This window comes from Parasteatoda tepidariorum, chromosome 7 (genome assembly GCF_982258835.1).
Source record: "Parasteatoda tepidariorum strain Cologne lab strain chromosome 7, Ptep-v5.0, whole genome shotgun sequence".
Classification (NCBI taxonomy): Eukaryota; Metazoa; Arthropoda; class Arachnida; order Araneae; family Theridiidae; genus Parasteatoda; species Parasteatoda tepidariorum.
This window is the reverse complement of record NC_141761.1, coordinates 44690564-44707891: the sequence shown is the minus strand read 5'-3', so window position 1 is coordinate 44707891 and position 17328 is coordinate 44690564. Positions and strand designations below refer to the sequence as shown.

Below are 17328 nucleotides of genomic sequence, written 5' to 3'. Positions count from 1 at the left end.
GCGGAAAAGTTTGAGATTTGAGTACTTAAGTATTTTCCTTTCTCATAGAACTCAGGCTATATCATTTTAAGCTATTAAGACACTTTTTAAGGAAAGAAACAAAAATTCTAGTGTTTCTCAAAATTCTTAGCGTAGCCTAAACCTTAAAGAAACATTTTTGTAACACAAATTGGCGGTTCAGTTTTAAATGACATTAAATATTTTAGGGATTAAGATACAATCTTTATGGTTTGCCATTAGTGATTGATTATAAGTATTGTCAACTAATAAATAAGTTACGAAATAAGACAAAAAAATTTTTTTCGACATATTTTCGTTCTTGACCTGAGAAACATGAGTAATAGCTTTTATCTTGAATATACAAATATATTTGATTATACTTATACTTGGGATTATACATAAATATTATTTTCGATTATACTGGTATAGAGTTTAACCTTTATCTACTATTCCTTTTTTTGTCACATTTTTGAATTTTAGGGATTATATTAGGATTTAGGTAAATATTTTAGGGATTAAGATACAATCTTTATAGTTCGAGGAGTTGGTTTGCCATTAGTGATTATTTTTATTGTCATCTTATAAATAAGTTACGAAATAAGACAAAAAAATTACTTTTTTTCTGAAAAACCTTGTATTTTTTTCGATATATTTTCGTTCTTGACCTGAGAAACATGAGTAGTAGCTTTTATCTTGAAAATACAAATATATTTGATTATACTTATACCTGGGATTATACTTAAATTTTATTTTCGATTATACAGGTATAAAGTTTAACCTTTATCTACTGTTCCTTTCTTTGTCACATTTTTGAACTAATTACATAGATTTATTTTATATCAAATTATAACAATTAGTTACCGAAGTATATTTTAGGCGATTAGTTTTAATGTTTATTATTATTTTGTATTATTTTATTTTATTTATAAACAATGGAAATTTGTGGAATTATAACTGATTAATAATAATTGCAGGTTTTTCAAGAAAGAATGCACGTATATAAGCAAATAATTTTATTAAAAATTACCCATCTATTATGTATAGAAGCAATTTTTCACGTTTTTAATGTACTGAATTTTGTAAATTATAATGATTTTTGCTGAACTTTACGGATCATGATTTTATTTTTAGATTGCATTTTAATCCCCGTGCAAACACAATTTAATTTAATTAAATTGAACTGCTAATTTGTCACGTTAGGCATTATGGAATTGTTTTTTTGTCAAAAATGATACAGCCTAAGTTTTATGAGAAGGGAAAATATCTAATCCTAATAAAATATCTAATTTTAAATTTTTCTGCTTCCTCTCGAGTTTTATGAGGTTTAAGTAAAGTAATTATTTATTTTAGTGCATATATAATTTTAAGTGCCGAATTTTAAAGGAAAAAAAAGCATGCTAAATCAAAGTTTTTGGCGCTTGAAAGTTTCAAATTTTAGAATTCGGTATTTACATTTACGTTATTCGATATAATTCAGAGAATTTTATAGCTTGTAATTTAAAGCAATTTAGATCATTATTAGATAAAATATTAAAGCTGTTAACAAACATTAAAAATTTAATAAATATTAAAAAATAATTAAATATTAAAAATTAGCAAACATTAAAAATTAATAATTAGTTAAGAATTAATTAATATTTAGAAGTAATTATTTTAAAAAATTAATAAGTATTAAAACTTAATAAACGTTAAAGAATTAATAAATATTAAAAAACTAATAAAGATCAAAAATTGATAAACAAAAAGCCATTAACAAATACTATTATTTTTTAATGAATTAATTTTATTATGATAGCAGTAATTTGTATCATGTGCACATATTCTCAATGTGTCAGTTAACGTGTATTTTGATCAATTAAAGTAATATTTTTTTTGAAAAAGTAAACTGACATAGAACGATTAAAAAAAGGTTTTCTTATTTTACAGATGGTGAAAAATTCTCAAGTCTTTAGCTTAAATGTGCTTAAAAAAACACTCATATTGGTTTCAAAAAAATTAGCCAGTTAAATGCGTATTTTTGTGGTTAAAAACTTATTAGTGCTTGAAAATTTACGAAGTAGAATAATTATTTATTTTAGTGCAAACATTTACAAAAATTCAATAAATTAAAAATATGAAAAACTACTGCGATACATATTTGATGGGTAATTTTTCATATGAATTATTTACTTATCTATATACTATTATCTTAAGTCCAATGTGAAATCATTCAGAAATGATTTCTCATTGGACTTAAGCCTTTAAAATATACTCCAATAAATGAATTGAATTTTTTAAAAAATAAATCTCTTTTAACTTTTTTTCTTCTTCAAAACAATTTGAGTTAATAGCTGCAAGTCAATTTTAATTATTTTCCCCCAGAAGCGAAGCTTTTAAATTAAATTCTTTACTAAAAAATAAAACAAAATTTTATAAACAAAATGAAAGTGCATTTAGGCTACTCAGAAACTTTAAGCTTAATAATATCTGGAATAAGTATTTCCTTTTTTGAGATTTAGTTTCTTTGGAAAGGAGATTTAATTTCACCAACCCATAATTAAGTTAATATTACCCTGAAAATAAAGGAATTAAAAAATAATTAATTTCAATTTTGTTTACAGCAAATCAAATTATGTCTCTGTATTGTCTATTGTATTAAAATCAAATTTTGTCAAATTATACTGCCTTCTACGAAAGAGGGTAGTATTTCTAACTAAGCAGTATATATACCTTTAATTCTTAGAACGGTAGAATAATGGGGATACAATCTGTATTATACGAAACAATAATGTATATATTCCACAAAAAACAAAACAATGTGAATTCTCGCGTTGATAACAAAAAAAAAAAAAAAAAAAAAAAAAAAAAAATTCAGCTATAAGTTGTGTTAAAATGAAATGTTAAAGGCGAATAGCTTACAAGAACAAACTTTTTTAGATTTTTGTTTTAATTACGTTTATTTATTTACGCAGGTAACATAATAATTTAGAACTGTATTTTAGAATGAGTGAGATAAAATAATACAGCGATGATAAATTATTAATACTAGAAAGAAATTGATTTTATCAACAGAGATCAACCAAATGTACGTTGCTCGTTAATTCAACATAATTTTTTTAATCCTGGTATACTATCTTCGATTTCACCTACTTATTTACTAAGGTTTTCTTTTCATTTTCTCACTCTTTTCCTTGTTTTTTATGCATTTTTTCAAGTTCATACTAGTTTAAAGTACTTAAGTTGAACACTGAAATTTATAATTGTATATTATGTAGGGGAATTCTATGAACTATTAGTTTCAAATGACATTTCCCGCAAATGTAATTAATCTGTTAGTGGTTATTATTATTAATAACCAAGTAAGCTGGTTTATATGGAGTAATCTATCAGAGTTTATTACATTTACAGGTTATTAATAATAATTACCAATGAAGTTTAGTCAATGTAATATATTGTAGTTTTGTGTTCATCTTAATAATATGAATCTTAAATTTTATATCACGTTTTTGCTGTAATATATTTTACTAAAGTAAATGCATTGAAATCAATCCATTAGATGTTTCGAATTTTATACAATTTATAAAATTTTTATTCTATGAGTGAGTTAAGCAATCGGAAGTGAACTCCGAAAACAGTTGCATTTTTTTGGGTTGGTGATTTAAGGCTTTTTTGTCACTTTTATCGAATTTTTTTTTTTTAACTTTCTACTTCAAATATCGTTTTCTTTTATGCGTATTTTTATTTAATCAATATACATACCGCTCTTTCCTTTTTTCTGTAATAAAATTAAAGAAGAGAAGAAACATTGGGTGTTGAAAATCGTTAAAATGTTTCTATAAAAAACTTTAGAATTAAATAGAAAAATACAATTAGAATAATTTTAGTATCAAAAAATAAAACTTACAAAGTTTTGAATAAAATATTTAAAGGCATAATATCTGTAGTACTTTAGATACCTGTAAAGCTTTAAACTGAATTTTCAAAAATAAAATTGAAATGTTTAGAATAGAAACTGATTTAATCTGATTTCTTTAAGGTATTTAAATTTTGATAAATGAAAATATTATATTTTTCTAAAAGGTTACCTTTCACCTTTTACAGCGATTTAAAATTCGTTGAGTTTTCATTTATGTGTTTGGAAAAAAATGAGTATTATATCATGCTTATTTAAAATTAGAAAGTTGAAAGTTAGAAAATGCTGCATTTATTAGGATCGTTTGTTCAAAAAATTGAAATATTTTTTTACACAAAATTCGTTTTAATAAAATTAGATTAATTAAAATACTTTTTGATTTTCAATAAATTTTATCTGCAGTTATAATGTTTCTAATTTCTAAATACTGATTTAAGTAAAAATATATTTTCTGTTTCAAAATTATGAGCCAACAACTTATTTTATTTAAAAACTCATTTTTTATACATTTATCATATGGGAAAGAAACTAATTTCATAAAAATAAAATATATACTTTCTAAATTTCAACATCGTGAGGAATCAACATCACAATTTGTTTTATTATTAAGAATAATTTTTAAAAATTTTAACATCATGGGAACATAACTTGTTTTATTCAAAAAAATATTTCTTATATTTTAATGATATGGGAAACCTTTCGATCACTGTGACTTTTTTATGCAGTAATGCATACTATTTTAAAAGAAAATTATAGTAAATTTGTGAGTAAACAAATATGTTTTCTTATTTTATTTACCATTTATCTTTGAAATAATCAGCACCCTGATTTCAAATCCTATTATATACCCTTTATAAATTAATATGTTACAAATTGGGATAAATTAATAGTTGATTACTAATGAAACAATTTTGCCTTAAATTATTTGAAGGAATTAAATCAGAGAGTCACTTATGCGTGAAGTTGGTTGGAAAAGGATTTCTTCTATTAAATATGTGCACACTCTTATGTAGTATTATATTATTTATTGAATCATGCAGTGTATTACTAGGCATTAAAAGTATGCTTTGTTTAGTTTTTAATAGTTATAAAATATTTGTATTGCCCAGTTAGAGGTTATGTAAGACCACTGAAGTCAATGAATCATGCCACGTGAGTTATGGTAAATACATGATAAGCTATAATCTTATTTCACGTTATCTAATTCCTCTTCCATTATTGTTCTACGATAAAATTAGAACAAAATATGCTGAAAAATCGAATAATGATAATACATATTATTCAGAAATAATGAATAATGATAATATTATTCAGCAATAGTGAATAATGATAATATTATTCAGCAGTACTCAGAAAGTGAAATAAATGAGTTCAAAATGTTTAAATTGGGTTTAAATGTGGAAGAATGTTTAGTTTTCATGACAAAGCAAACCTGCACTGATATTTTTGGAATAGCTATTACCGACTGATTGCAGTGAGATTAAGAAAGGTTATACGTTGTATATTTCAGAGAATTAAAAAATTGTCTTTGATGTTTATCATGTAATGCAGGAAAAAGAATTTTCAAGCTAAAATAGGGTCATTAGTTTTCGTGAATTGCAAAATGTTGAAATTGTTAATATTAACATAAGTAATATCGATCGTTTAATATCAAAACCACCTAAAATCATTTTTATAAAGTTTGTAAAGAGTATCACAACTGGAATTTGGTTTTAAATAAACTTCTTCGATATTTTTGGAAAAAAAACAATGTCTCTGAGCGTATTGTGGAAAGTTTTCACTGTTCCAAGCATTTTAGCATTTGCGTAGATTATAAAAAAAGGTAGTTCAGATCAATATCATTTCTGAACGATCTGGAAAGTTTCCGTTAGTTTTGGTTGAAAAAAACGGACTCCAGTAAAAAAGGCATTATTTTGTTATTGAACTTTAATTTATGGTAAAAAAACTATTAATATAAATATATAATAAAACTAAAAGAATTGAAATTATTTTTATTTTGAAAATGATTTTTTTACTAGGAATTTAAAGGGATGGGGCGGGTAAAAATTCAATGACAAACGACTGATTTTCAATTCTAAATTTTCTGTGTGTATAATTTATGAAAAAAAAAGAAACTAGAAATGCTATCTATAAGAAACTTTTAAAGTAAACAATGTAATTTAAAATATTGAGAACATTGAATTTTAATATTGTTTTTAAATTTATATTGAGTAAAAAATATAGGATTTTGTTATGAGGAAAAAACAAAGCTGGGAGTTATTTTTACCCAAAGTGAGGAGGAAAACATTAAATAAAGGGAAAAAATATAAAAGAAATCAAAAAATTTAATGCGAAATATATTTTTAGTTTTCAAAAAGTAGAAACGCATCGATTATGTTTATGGTATTTTCAGATAAAAATCCAGTACTAAGCTTATTTATCGTAAATTATACAAAAATAACGTAAATAACAAGTAATTTTCACTTGAATGGTTTTTTGAAGATAGTTTTACTAATTCTAAATGAATCGATAGCAAATAAGAGATTGTTTAATCTTCTGATACTAATTCATTGAAAAAAAAAAGTTTCTTGCACATTTCAATGCAAATCTTTTGTCAAAATTGACACAAATCGATCATAATTGATTCATATTTCAGAATTGACTCAAGTTGAATGAAAGAATAATTACGAATGTCGACAGAATTAAAGTTTCAATATAATAAAACTTGAAATCGTTTAAAATTTTTTTTTTATTAAATTCATTTTTTGAATTTTCAAATTGTAGTCTGCACGGAGAAGAAAAAACTCTGGTAAAATTGACGAACTGTATGGTAATGACATTCCTGTAAAAACAAAAGAACATAATTTTGATAATAAAAACAGAATGCACGTTGTTAAAATCATTCGCTTGGTAATTTTCTCATTCATATGGTAATGATTTACCTGAAATATCGGTTTCCAAAATTATAGCTCTTATTATTCCAAACTAAGCAAAAAATTACAAAATTGAAAAGTAAATTTAACCGAATAAATGGTTTTTATGCCATGCTTTAAGGTATCATGATGAAATAATCCATTTTTTCATCATTTACAGAATTTTATAACATATTATAGAACTATATTTTAGTGTTAATTTTTCCAAAGCGCTTCGGTAAAAATTACCGAACTTTTTGGTGTTCTCATAGAACAAAAACACGATAAATTTTAGCATCTTTTGGTAGTTTTGACCATACTTTTTTCTCCGTGTAAGAACTTTTTTCTGTAAACATCATATAAATTTTTTGTATGTAAAATTTTGATATCTGCTGTTTGTATATAGAAGTGTTGGACGTACCCACTCATTTTATATGAAAATCAGCATTTTTTCTTCCTTACTATAGGAAATTTTTCAACATTAAATTAAATGTGAAGAAAAGACAGTGTCAAGAGGCGTAGAACGTTCAGGGAAATTTTTTTATTTTTCAGCAAAATTGCACGTGATTTACGTAAGTGGGTAGATTTGTTTACGTCATTTTTATGTAAAAACGTGACTTACTTGCTGTTACATAACTGCATTGATTTTTGTAAACCATTGAAAGCAATATTATTTAAAAATATTAGTTTCTGTTCTAATGAGGAAAATAAGGTCCAAGTAATTAATTAACATTTTTTTATGTTATGAAAAGATTGTTATTGAAATAGTGTTATAGTTAGTGAAATAGTGTTCTTCTTTTAGTGAAATAGTGTTATAGTTAGTTTTAAAGACGAGTTTTTTTATAAGTGAAGATTTAGAATTTGGTATATAAAAGAATTTTTTGAAAGTTAAATAAAGCAAATAATTAATAATGAAGTAAAAATAATTATAATAATAAAAAGACAGAAAAATGAATCAATTCCTTATTTTTTTGTCTATTAAATACTACAATCTTTTTTCCTTTATTAAAATCAAACGCGAATTACATTTCATTGAAATAATTCAAAAATTTTATATTATGCAGTTTTATAACTACAAATATAATGTTTTTGTTGCAATTTAGCTATAATATATCGTTTACTTTTCACAGTTTATGAGCATACTTCGCAAAAAAGTAGAAATAATACAAACTAGATTTCTAACGTTCCTTTTAATTATTTCCAACATAATATAATTATTTACAATATTTTTTCAATATAATTCAATATGTAAAAGTTTCACTTTTGTTACATGTCACTTTTCACTGTTTATCAGTAACTATATTTTATATTAAAATAATATAAACTATATTTTTCAATTATTTCTTAGCTTAGGGAATAACGATTCGTTGTATCAAACAATCTTTCTATTTTAAATTAGTATTATTTTTCAATTGATTCAAAATGAACAATATGTTTGTGCTTATACTCACTGGTTAAAATTTTCTCTCTCCTTTTAGTGAAGACTTTTGAAATAATACGCCGAAAATCCAATAAATGAATTTAAATTTGTTATTATTTAAGTAAATTCATTAATTTTGTATATATATAAATAAAATAAAATAATGAGATAGAAAGTCAAATAAAAGTGAGTTTAGAGTTGAATAGCACCACAGCGAGAATCAAAGAGTGTTATTTAAACTAATGTTGTTAAACTAATGTAAACCAAAAAAGGAAAAAAAATGCAAAAAGAATATTATTAGCCATTTTCAGATTTCGTTTAACCAAAGAAAAAAAATCGCCATGATGGATGTTGCTTGCCCTGAGAATACAGTCATGACAATCTTACAGTCTCAGCTTTTAATATATAACGTGATATAAAGAATAAAAATGAAAAATAAAATCATAATTATTTTTTGATATTAAATTTTTACTATATGAAAATTCTATATTACAAATTGACGATTAATTGAAAGGTCTTTACACTCTAGTTTTTTTAAAAACTAAATAAATAAAAAAATAAAATTAGACTGACTGAATGTATAGTTTAATAGTTTAATCTGCCGGATCCGGTAATACTGCGCCAAGCCGATACAATGATTGCGTACTCAAAGCGGCGAAATTAAAAGATGGTAGATGATTACTATACTAGACACTGGAAAAAAAACAAGGCAAAAAAGGAGTAAAGCTCATTATAGCATTTGCAGAATAATAGAGCTTATGATAATAGGATTATTTATAATTAGTCTTTTCTACCCAACATTCAATAAAAAACAATTTACACATAAAAAGTATTGTACAAGTATAAACTAACATTGCCTTTAAATTTTCCGTAAAACTGTGTTAAAATTGGCTTACACAATTTATTTCAATAAAACTGTTTACACCCCTTAAAATAAATGTAATTCCGTGTAAAATTACAATTAGAACCATTAAAGGAAAAACAAATTTAGCTAAAAGTTTCTGTAAATTTGTGCCATATAAAACCGTTTTCTTAAAGTGTGCCACTAATAAATTATATTATCTTCTATAATAATAAAATGAAAAGTTTGTCTGTATGTCAGTATCTCTTATATCTCTAATACTGTTTGTGTAAGCTTTCTGGAAATTGGACAGTGGATGAAAGGGACAATTTTAAACCCCGATCCTAAAAATCTATCAAAAATTTCTGTTTGATCGTTGAATGATCTAAGAAACGGAATTTTCTAATCGGTTTAGAACTCGACATTCATATAAACTAAACTGCAGACGATTTTTTCCAGATATTTTAATTACAACAGTGGTATTTGCTAGCTTATAGCTCTCATTAATAAAAAAAAGAAGTTTTTTGCTCGTTGTTTAGTATCAAATTATTCTTTATTTGTCATGTCAGATATACTCAGTGATTAACGTGAACGTTCGTAACGTAAATAGACTACGTCTCTAAATTAGCCTTCTTAAAGTTATATGAAACTACGTTTTTATTTTTTATAGCCGAGCTTTAAAATGGTTACTTAAACTAGATAATTTAAAGCTAATAGTTTTTGAAATCAAAATAAATAACTTATGTACTGAAAATCAAAATTAAAAAATAAATACTACCGATTAGTTTAGAGGAAATGTAAGCAATTTTTTTACGATTATTGACACCAATGATGATTGATTAATTTCAGTAATATCTACTATTTGAAATTAAGAAAAAAATCTCTGAATTAAAAAGGAAAATTAATGGAGAAATGGTACAAGTGATTTAGGAAAAGCGTAAAAAATTTCCATGCTATTACTCACGACAAATACGTCTAATTAATTTTGGTAAAAAGTTCTAATTTAAATTAAAAGAAATATGCACTAAAAAGCAAAGTTAATGGAGAGAATGCACTTATTTGTATAGGGGGACCGTGAAAAATCACCATACCATTATTAACGTCAGTAATACTTAATAATTAGTTTTTGCAATAGCTACGAAGTAAAAAAGAATCTATGTACTAAAAAGCAAAATTAATGGAGAAATGGCATTAAGTCATTTAAGAGAAAGGTAAAAAATCGTCAAACTATTATTGACGCCAATTATAAGTAATTTTTTTTGGGGTGATTGGTACTAACTGAAATAATAAATAAGTTTTGTGCTAGAAAGCAATTTACATACATAATTACATTACAGACATAATTCTAATTCGTTGCGGAGAAACGTAAAAAATCTCCATACTATTAATGACGCTAATGCTTTCTTAGTTTTGGTAAAAGGCACCACTGGTATTACTGTAATTGATGCAGTTTCAATAGGTACCATATGTACAAACTTCTTTTCTGAATAACTATATTAAAGCTTCCCAGTATAGATGCAGTTTTAATAGGTATGAAATTTACTAATATAATACATTGTACCTATATTTTTACATTTGGAACCTATTGAAACTGCATCTATACTGGGAAGCTTTAATATAGTTATTGAGAAAAGAAGTTTTTACTTTTGGTACCTATTGAAACTGCATCTATATTGGGAAACTTAAAAGAAGTTTTTACATTTGGTACCTATTGAAACTGCATCTATACTGGGAAGTTTTAATATAGTTATTGAGAAAAGAAGTTTTTACATTTGGTACCTATTGAAACTGCATCTATATTGGGAAGCTTTAATATAGTTATTGAGAAAAGAAGTTTTTACATTTGGAACCTATTGAAACTGCATCTATATTGGGAAGCTTTAATATAGTTATTGAGAAAAGAAGTTTTTACATTTGGTACCTATTGAAACTGCACCTATACTGGGAAGCTTTAATATAGTTATTGAGAAAAGAAGTTTTTATATTTGGAACCTATTGAAACTGCATCTATATTGGGAATCTTTAATATAGTTATTGAGAAAAGAAGTTTTTACTTTTGGTACCTATTGAAACTGCATCTATATTGGGAAACTTAAAAGAAGTTTTTACATTTGGTACCTATTGAAACTGCATCTATACTGGGAAGCTTTAATATAGTTATTGAGAAAAGAAGTTTTTACATTTGGTACCTATTGAAACTGCACCTATACTGGGAAGCTTTAATATAGTTATTGAGAAAAGAAGTTTTTATATTTGGAACCTATTGAAACTGCATCTATACTGGGAAGCTTTAATATAGTTATTGAGAAAAGAAGTTTTTACATTTGGTACCTATTGAAACTGTATCTATATTGGGAAGCTTTAATATAGTTATTGAGAAAAGAAGTTTTTACATTTGGTACCTGTTGAAACTGCATCTATACTGGGAAGCTTTAATATAGTTATTGAGAAAAGAAGCTTTTACATTTGGTACCTATTGAAACTGCATCTATACTGGGAAGCTTTAATATAGTTATTGAGAAAAGAAGTTTTTATATTTGGAACCTATTGAAACTGCATCTATATTGGGAATCTTTAATATAGTTATTGAGAAAAGAAGTTTTTACATTTGGTACCTATTGAAACTGCATCTATACTGGGAAGCTTTAATATAGTTATTGAGAAAAGAAGTTTTTACATTTGGTACCTATTGAAACTGTATCTATATTGGGGAACTTAAAAGAAGTTTTTACATTTGGTACCTGTTGAAACTGCATCTATACTGGGAAGCTTTAATATAGTTATTGAGAAAAGAAGCTTTTACATTTGGTACCTATTGAAACTGCATCTATACTGGGAAGCTTTAATATAGTTACTGAGAAAAGAAGTTTTTTTTACGGTCCCTTGAAAGAGTTACATACCGGTGGAAATGGCTTGATTGTGGTAAATTCACGAGTTGCCCTAGAGTAACAACATCATGCCAAATGAATGCAGATAATTTGTACTTTGATGGGATAAACTGTTAAAAAAGTGCTTTGCTTAATCTAACAACGTAAATCTACCAGGACGGACAAAGTATAATATTAAAAACATTGGAATAATTTCAGCTTTCTAAATTGTGTTTGGTATATGTCTTTCAGTTTTGTGCACGATTTCTTAGTTTAATTCAATACTGATGTAATGATTTTTTTTGCCCGTACGAATAGCTTATATTCAGCTAGCATATTAATGAAATTAGAAACAAAGATTTCTTTTGTTTAAGTAAAAAAAAAATTCATTATTAATTTGTGTATTTTGAAAAATTTAAAAATTAATTTTTACAATTCCCTGTAAAGGTGAGTTAAATTTTGCTTATACTTTAACATGGGGTCTCTTATTACATTTTAGGCAAAAATTTTTTTAATGAATTTTGATATTTTTTTATAGTTTTATGTACGCATTAAACGATTAAAAATATTAATATCCTTTCTTCCAACACATCAAAAATATGTTGGAATAAATATCTTCGATAAAAATCTAACAAAAATTCTTTTTTTAAAAATTATTTTTAAAATTATCATTATACTTTTTAAGATTTTTCGTTATGCATTTGTTACTTGTTTGCAAACATATAAGAATTAAAAAAGAAGTTTAACATAAAATAAAGTACTTCTTAAGGGATTTATTTCAATTCCTTAAATAAATTAGTTTACTTTTTTTCTTTCAGTATGTAGAATTTCAATTCAGTAAAAATTAACACGCTAATGAAAAAAATTTATTTACTTACCTTGAAGTGTTTGATTATAGCCCTTCGTGAAAAAAAGAAAAGCTTTTGCGGCTCTTTCAGGCGTTTTCAATAAACCTTGCCGACTGATATCTTCATCAATGCCCGTTAAAAGATTTCTATAAACATTTGTGAGATGAACCACTTTTTCGGAGTCGGGCTCTTCCGGGTTTAAATCGCGATCATACGAAACAAAATTTTGCAATTTTTTTGCTCTGTGCCCATTTATTAGACGCGATTCTCCACTTTTAGAAGAACGTGCAACAGTTTGCATCTCCGACATTTTAGTGAAGATGGAAAGGGAGAAACGGAAAGCAGTTATTTAATCGCCAGGTGGCGCAGATGCAACTTTGATTACTTGTTGCCTTCTTTGAAAAGTAACAAAATAATACAAGAGCTTGCGGCAAACGATTTCAAAAAGCTGAAAACGACATTTCCTCATGTTCTCTATTTATCGTTTTGTTGCAAAATATCGAACCATGCTTTAGTGATGATAAGGCATTTTTTACTCTCATATAAAGTAGTTTACGTGGAACTGAGAACTAACTTTAAAATTTCAGGGACATGTTTAGTTTATTATCCTGACGTGGATATGAAACAGAAAAAATAAAATAAAGAATAAAAAAAAAAAAAAAACTTTGGGCATACATTTTGATCAAATAAATAATAAAATTCTTCAATACTAAACAGCACTTTGCAAGTAAACTAATTAGTTTTCCAGCTATTAATTATGTTTTTTAAGCAAATACACAAATGCATTTTTTAATCTTTTGCCAATGGATTTGAATACAACATTCTCGAAAAGTGACATTCGTCTAACCACATTTGGAAGAAAGAAAACGTCTAGTTTTTTTTTTCGAGAAATAATATATTTTTTTTATAAAATTTTATTTTATAGGTTTTAATTGTTTTTTTTTTAAACTTTTCAAATTCTTAGATAAACTCTTTCTTTGCATTATGTTAAATTAGATATTTTAATGATGAAATATTAAATACGAAAGAAAAATGAAGGGAATAATTTTCTTAAAATGAGTGCTAAAATGTTTTTTTCTTTGCTTCATTTTATTATTAGATACATGTTTTATTAAACCTAGGTTTCAAATTTTAACTGTTAATTAAAATTCTTTTTAAAGAATGACATTATTTAAAATTTTTTTAAAGATATTTTAATAACTTTAAGAAAGTCTTGAAAAATAAAACAACTTTAAATTTAAAAAATATGCAGCTAGATTCTTCAGGAATAGAGCACTTTTCAATGAATAAATGCAACAAATAATACTCTGAAATAATTTGTCAAAACACTTAATGAAAAAAATTGCGTTCTTCGTAATTTAAAATTTTCTAAAGAGTCTGTCTGAAAAGAACCCTTAAAAGCTTATTAATATAAATAGTAATTAATTTAAATTATTTTCAATTAGAAATTCAAAAGAATTATTTAAAAATTTTTGATTTAACGAAGAAAAGAAATGTCATATTAACGCATAGTAAAAATTATGTTAAGAGTAAAATTAGTTAATTAGAAATCTTTCCATAACTGTTTAATAATTTATATAAATCATTGATTTTTGCTGCAAAAATCAGAAAGCTTTATATGTTTGAAGTTTATTTATAAGTGAATATAGTATGGAAACTCAAACTAGGAATCTTACTTTTAGCTGACCTAAGTTTTGAAATATGAGTGTCATATTTAAATAATTTGGTTTATTTCACAATTTTGAAAAACTGAATTTTTATACTTAAGGATAATGGGTGGGGGGGGGAGGATTTTTAAATTTAGGGCAACTTGTTTTTAGGTTATTTATTAAGATTTAAATACGCATATACAGGGTGATTCTAAAAAGATGGGCAAAATTTTAGGAAGTGATAGTACACAACCAAGCAACCAATTTTTATCAAAGAATGCATGGTCGAAAACAAAACGCTAAGGTGCTGGCGCATTTGGAAAGTTGTTTGATGCAAACGTGAAAGCTCCATTCCTGTCTCCGAGCTTTCGGCCGCTGCAGGGAAAGTTCGTGATATGCCCTATCTTTACTTCGCCGTTGTACTGCGTGCATAACAGCATAGCCGCTGCCGGTCACTGTTTTTAACACTTATTGTAATCACATGCCATTAAATTTGCTTTTATAACTTAACTTCATCGTTCTTTGTGTGCTTTTGCCTCATATAAGAACATAAACTTTGACGCCCTCTAGCGGTTTTGCGTTTTGTTTTCGACCATGCATTCTTTGATAAAAATTGTTTGCTTGGGTGTGTACTATCACTTCCTAAAATTTTGCGCATCTTTTTTTAATCACCCTGTATATATATATATATATATATATATATATATATATATATATATATATATATATATATATATATATATATATATATATATATATATATATATATATATATATATATATATATATATATATATATATATATATATATATATATATATATATATATATATATATATATATATATATATATATATATATATATATATAGGATAATTTTTATATAAGTGGGATATGACACTTATATATTTATGTTCTGTCAGCTATTGTTGATGCTTTTCTGAATATCTTTGTCCTTCGGCCGAAAACTATCTCACATTCTCCACTTTCACTTCCGACTGAAGTGATAAATAAAGTAATAAATATAATTGTTGAATTTTGAAGCTTTATCTTAAACTTTTTACCTTGTCATTTAGTACGGATGTTAGTTATTTCACAGTTTTGTAATACAAGTGACGTGTGAAATTAATGTAATTGCAAAAAAAAAAAAAAAAAAAAAAAAAGAAAAGAAAAAAAAGAAAAAATGAATAAATAAGTTTTAAAAAAAATGCTTAATAATGCCTGGAATTTCTTAGTTTGCAGATTATCAGCTGATGTGCGGGGAAATGAGTTTTCAAAGTGCCTAAAATTGTTTAATTTCTCCAATAACCTAAATAGTTTGCAATCTATTACATTTACATTAAAACAAATTTTTATTTTTATTTTTTAGCGCTACTAAATATCATGTCTCAAAATTGACACTTATACACAACTTCTTAAAGTGCTTATGTAAAATCCTGTTAACTATTTTTCCAAACCCAAAAACGGGAGGTTCCTCGTAAAAAAAAAAACTATTTTAAATAAACTGTGTTATAAATTATTTTAATTTGCTTGTGCAAAAACCTTAATTATCTCCATTTTTTGAAGAATAATTTTTAGTTTTAATTACCATTAAATATTTACTAGTTACAACATGAAATGATTTGGTGGAGTTTGTGCCAACATTTCTGGTCAATGGGATTCTTTGTTATTTGAAAAAAAAAATGAAATCAGGTGTTCTTTATTTTTTTATGCATATTCTTTAAAGGTGTGTTTCTTTAATTGTAATTCATGTAACGTTAACAATAACATAATAAGATAAATTTGAAAAAGTATACTAAATGCCAATTCATCGGGTAAATTATGATTGTGGTAAATTTTGCCCAACATGTGTTAAATGGTACAGTGTAAAAAAATTCCGAATCAAATTACTATATAAAGTATCCGCAGTTTGGGTGTGCATCATCCATAAATTTTTACTTTAAATTATATCGTAATTTTGTTTATGTTTATTTAATAAGAATGATTCAGGAATCTTACTGTAATTGTTACTGTAAAGAATAACGGTGCATCAGATTTCTTTTGTACCGTATTTTGATCCAGAATTTTCTTCAGGGTGCTAGTGTAAAACTTTGTAGGGAGCTGTTTCGGAAAAGGTCGAGCCTTTTTGGAACTATCTGCTTTCGTTTTTTTGCTGGGTGGAGGTCATGTGGTTCTGTGGGATGTTGATGGTGATGCTAAATTAAATTTAGGTACTCTTCCAGACATTCGTCTAGAGTTATGGCGGTGACTATGGTAACGAGGTAGGATTATTTCAAGGAGGGGTGCGGGGTATCTTTTTAGGACTGGTTTCGGCGAGAGAAAAGGAGACCTCTTCATCGAAGCTACCCTCCCTAAAATGCCCTCTTCTTGTTTCCATAGCACCAGACTGCCGCAGGCTTTGTGGCGGGAAGAGTACCTATCTTAGATAAAAGTATAGTGCTGCTTTCAGGAGAACTCCTCCAGACATCAGTCTCGAGTCCTGGCGGGTACTATGGTCACGAGGAAAAGTAACTTTGAATAGGGGTGTGGGGTGAATAGTTTTGTCTTAATCTTGGTATAGGTCGGTGTGAGTAAACCAATCGACACCTTCATTGCACCCCTATTAGAAATGTGCTCTCGCTTGTTATTATAGCAGCAGACAGTCCCAGACTTTTAGTCTGGAGGAGTTCTCCTCAAAACGGCCCTGTAAACCTTCTGAGAGGCACTGGGAATGGCGAGCGAAGTGAACAAAGGGTGGAGCCTCCTAGTATTTCAAGAAAATTATGAGCACATGTTGTATTAAAAAGCTTATATCGGGTGAAACATAAGTTTAAAAAAGTTTAATAGTTTAGAAAATGTTGTGTTTTTTAAATTAAAAAAAAAACAATTGTAACTATCTTAAATCTGTAGCAATTTTGCGACACAATTAGTAAAAATTAAA

General features: G+C 26.1%; 1 protein-coding gene across 2 annotated transcripts in view; it reads right to left on the bottom strand.

The window, feature by feature from the left end:
• The window catches only part of Pu (GTP cyclohydrolase punch), a 46224-nt gene extending 32989 nt beyond the window's left edge, over positions 1 to 13235 (bottom strand). Inside the window, exon 1 of one of the 2 annotated variants that reach the window (XM_016055597.4) lies at positions 12790 to 13235. In XM_016055597.4, coding sequence (XP_015911083.1) covers positions 12790 to 13069 — 280 coding nt within the window. In that variant the 5' untranslated portion in view covers positions 13070 to 13235. The remainder of the gene's footprint in view (positions 1 to 12789) is intronic. The other variant, XM_087167772.1, reaches the window with a different exon arrangement.
• Between the last annotated feature and the right edge of the window lie 4093 nt (positions 13236 to 17328).